Raw genomic sequence first — 3,440 nt, forward strand, 5'->3', positions numbered from 1 at the left:
CATTGATATTAGATCCACCATCGTAGAAGATCAATCCAAACCCCAAGGTTGTGAAAATGTAAGAAAGTTTCTTTTAGGCAATCCATCGAAATCTTAACGGGCATTGAGCACACACCACACCTGACCTCAGCCTGAGTCTCCCCAATGAACGGAAAACCTTTCCTACATCCTGAAGTGTATGACAAGTTATCCATTACATAATTTACATTACAGAAGCCAGAAATGACACGCAGATAACAAGTCACACGACTCACAACCACACTACCAAGATATATCTTACGAAATCTTAATCGATGACCTCTACCTCTAGTAGTCTAGTCCACATATGCCCAGAATCAAGTGCCCATGGCCATTATCTCTCTAAAGAGGCCACGTAATCCAAATTCCAAACAAGACTAGAGGTGGCCTTGGACAAGTTTACATCAAATTCCTCACCAGAAAAAAAACAATGAACAAATATTCTAGTTTACATCTCATATTCTCATTTTCAGAGGGATTACAAGGAAAACTAGTGTGTGTAGGTTCATGAATCTGCTTTTGCATTGTAAAATAGTTGAAAGGTAATGTTTGTTAGATTATCCATCAACAACAGATATCAGAAAATTTTCTACTGTTGTTAATTTAAAGATAAAATGTAAATTAATTCTACATACATGAACTCATAAGTAATAAGTACCACTATGCTTTAGACAATTCATGAAGTAGGCCATTTCTCTCCTCTTGATTGATTCCACAAGAAAATAAGATCGAAAGAACAGGAGAATTTATGCTAAGAAGTTGTTCAACCCAGAAAATGTGCTTCATAAGGTGATCTTCTCCATCGCTCTCCTGATTGCATTGGCCCTCACCAAGTTCCCAATTGTATTAATGGCGAGCTTGATGTCTTCAAGGGGGTTCCCGGGCGCCACCGTCTTATACAGATAGCTGTCGAACGTCATCTTCTGGACATATTCATCGGCGCACATCTCCACAAGCGCCTCCCTGGCCGGATTCGACCTGTAAAATACCTTCTGCAAAACATCCAACACCTTGTAAGTCGGCCAGTACGTCTTGTCCCACTTCTCGAGATAATTCCTCAAATCCGACTCGTCGATCATCCTCTTCCCATGCTCCGAACCCTCCACAATCGCCTCTGCGCACATCCGCCCACTCTTTGCCGCGAAGTAAATTCCCTCGCCCGAGCACTTCGTCACGTACCCAGCCGCGTCCCCTACGAGTGTCACCCTCCCCGCTACCCTGCGCGGCCGCGGGTGCTCCGGAATAGGATGCGCCTCCACCCGAATAATCTTACCGCCTAGTATCTTCTCCTTGGCTCTGTTCCTGGTAGCCGTCTGAAACTTCTTGATATCCCCTTTGTGTGTCACCGTCCCTGTTCCCACTGCGACGTGGTCGCATTTAGGGAAGACCCAACCGTAGAAATCGGGCGACACGTCATCTCCGACGTACATCTCGGCGAGGTTCTCATAGTATACCATTTTATCGTCCGGGATCTTGATCCTCTCCTGAAAGGCAATGGCGTATTCGTACTCACCCGCGCCAATCGATTTGGCGACGCGAGAATTGGCGCCGTCTGCTCCGATAACAGCGTCGACCTCCAAGGTGCGACGCTCGCCGACTCCTCCCGTCTTCCCGTCGAAGGCAGTGTAGTGGAGGACATAAGGGGAGTTAGCGTCCTGAGGCATGTCCATCTTGAGAAAGAGGCCATTGATGATCGTTGCGCCCGACTTGGCAGCACGGTCGCGGAGGTATGCGTCGAGCACCTCCCGGCGTACCATACCAACGTACTCGTGGGGTTTTAGGGCTTGACCGAAGTCGACAGCCACGTTGGACGGGGAGATCATCTTCATCTTAGTGACCCGACGGTCGATAATGTCAAGCGGGAGGTCGAACTCTCCGATCATGCAGAGCGGAATAGCGCCGCCGCATGGCTTGCAGTTGTCCAGCTTCCGTTCGATGAGGAAAGTTTCCATGCCGCCCTTCGCTAGCGTCTCAGCAGCCGAGCCGCCTGCCGGGCCTCCGCCGATAACGGCTACTCGGAGGTTGCGACCGGAGAGTTTGGGGCTGGATTTGCTAGCTAAGATACGGAATCTGCGGGGATTTGGTTGGGATGAGAGAGATTTAGTTAGGGAGAGGGAATGGTGATTCTCCAAAGTGGTTTTCCGGAGGCCAACGAAGCTATTAAGGGTAGCGCGTCGGAAATGGGTGGTCTTCCGGTCACAATGGACGGTGGCGGTGGAAAACGGGGAGTTGATGGCAGTAGAGGACGCCATCTTTGCTGGCCTCTGGTCTGGTATCTGAAGTCTGAACAGAGTAAGTTCAGTTCCACTGCATATTTCTAATTTCTTTCTTATGAGTTCATGGAGACGATAAAATTCTTCTTCCAATATCTGACCTAACTAGAAGTGACTTAATTATATGAGGATTAGGCTTAGGTGGGAAAGAGTACAAATATAAATATATATATAGAGAGGGTAAAACTTTATATTTTGTATGCATTTGTACGTTAAACTGAGCAAATACATACAAATATAAGGTTTTGCACTCTATTTAAGTGGGAATACATGGATACAGGACGAGCATCCAATGTTCCTTTGCCAAAGTAGTCCTTTTTAAGATGTAACAGGTGAATTGTGGAACAAGAGCTTTTATCTGCATGTGACAGGTAAATTCAAGAAAGATCAATGATATTGATGAATAATATTCTCCTCCAAGATATTTTAACTCATAGATTGCATGTGATTTGTCAACCTAACTTTTAACTCAGAAAGAATTGGTTATCACTACTTTTATCTGCTGTTTTGCTAATTTCGGGATATCTTGTGCTTGATGAATAGATAAACTTAGATGGAAGAAATACTTAAAATTGTGCTACAGGAGGCATTCTCTCAGACAGATTTCTATAGAGTGTTTCTGTAAAATAGACACGTTCTGATCATTGACTAACATAGCATTAGCGTACAACCAAATTAAACAGAAAATTGAGAGCCTTGGCCTCACAGAGGAATCATTTAAACTGTTTTTTTTTTTTTTTAAATGGAAAATATCAAATGGATCATCAAGTATAACCAACAAGAAATCAAGGCTAGGTTACCTAGCTGGTTGACTGTAAGAAACACCCACCAATAGCATGGCACTAAAGTTGATATACATACAAGATGATGGGTCAACTGTAAGAAATCCCATGGGACTTGGGTGACCAGGATAAGAAAGGTATACTCTGCGTTGGCGGGAACTTCGTTCACTGGGCTGCCTTTTCTATTCAACAGATGCATTTAATTGGAATAAAAATTATACAACTGGAAAAATCCAAGGATAATAAAGGTAATAGATTTACATATGATTGGTCCCACTTAAGAGCATCAGCCCCTTTAGGTTGTGCTTGGTTTGGAAGAAAAGGTAGGGAAATCTGCATCAATTCCCAACCTTTTCCTTCCTTTCCC

At 44.4% G+C, this 3,440-nt stretch overlaps 1 protein-coding gene across 1 annotated transcript; it reads right to left on the reverse strand.

The window, feature by feature from the left end:
* Nucleotides 1-595: 595 nt before the first annotated feature.
* LOC148863153 (geranylgeranyl diphosphate reductase, chloroplastic-like) lies at nt 596-2,703 on the reverse strand. Its single transcript, XM_088976203.1, has one exon. The coding sequence runs from the start codon at nt 2,268-2,270 to the stop codon at nt 801-803; it is 1,470 nt and encodes a 489-aa protein (XP_088832329.1). The 5' UTR covers nt 2,271-2,703; the 3' UTR covers nt 596-800.
* Between the last annotated feature and the right edge of the window lie 737 nt (nt 2,704-3,440).

This window comes from Nelumbo lutea, chromosome 3 (assembly GCF_056320005.1).
Source record: "Nelumbo lutea isolate HS-2025 chromosome 3, American lotus-T2T, whole genome shotgun sequence".
Taxonomy (NCBI): domain Eukaryota; kingdom Viridiplantae; phylum Streptophyta; class Magnoliopsida; order Proteales; family Nelumbonaceae; genus Nelumbo; species Nelumbo lutea.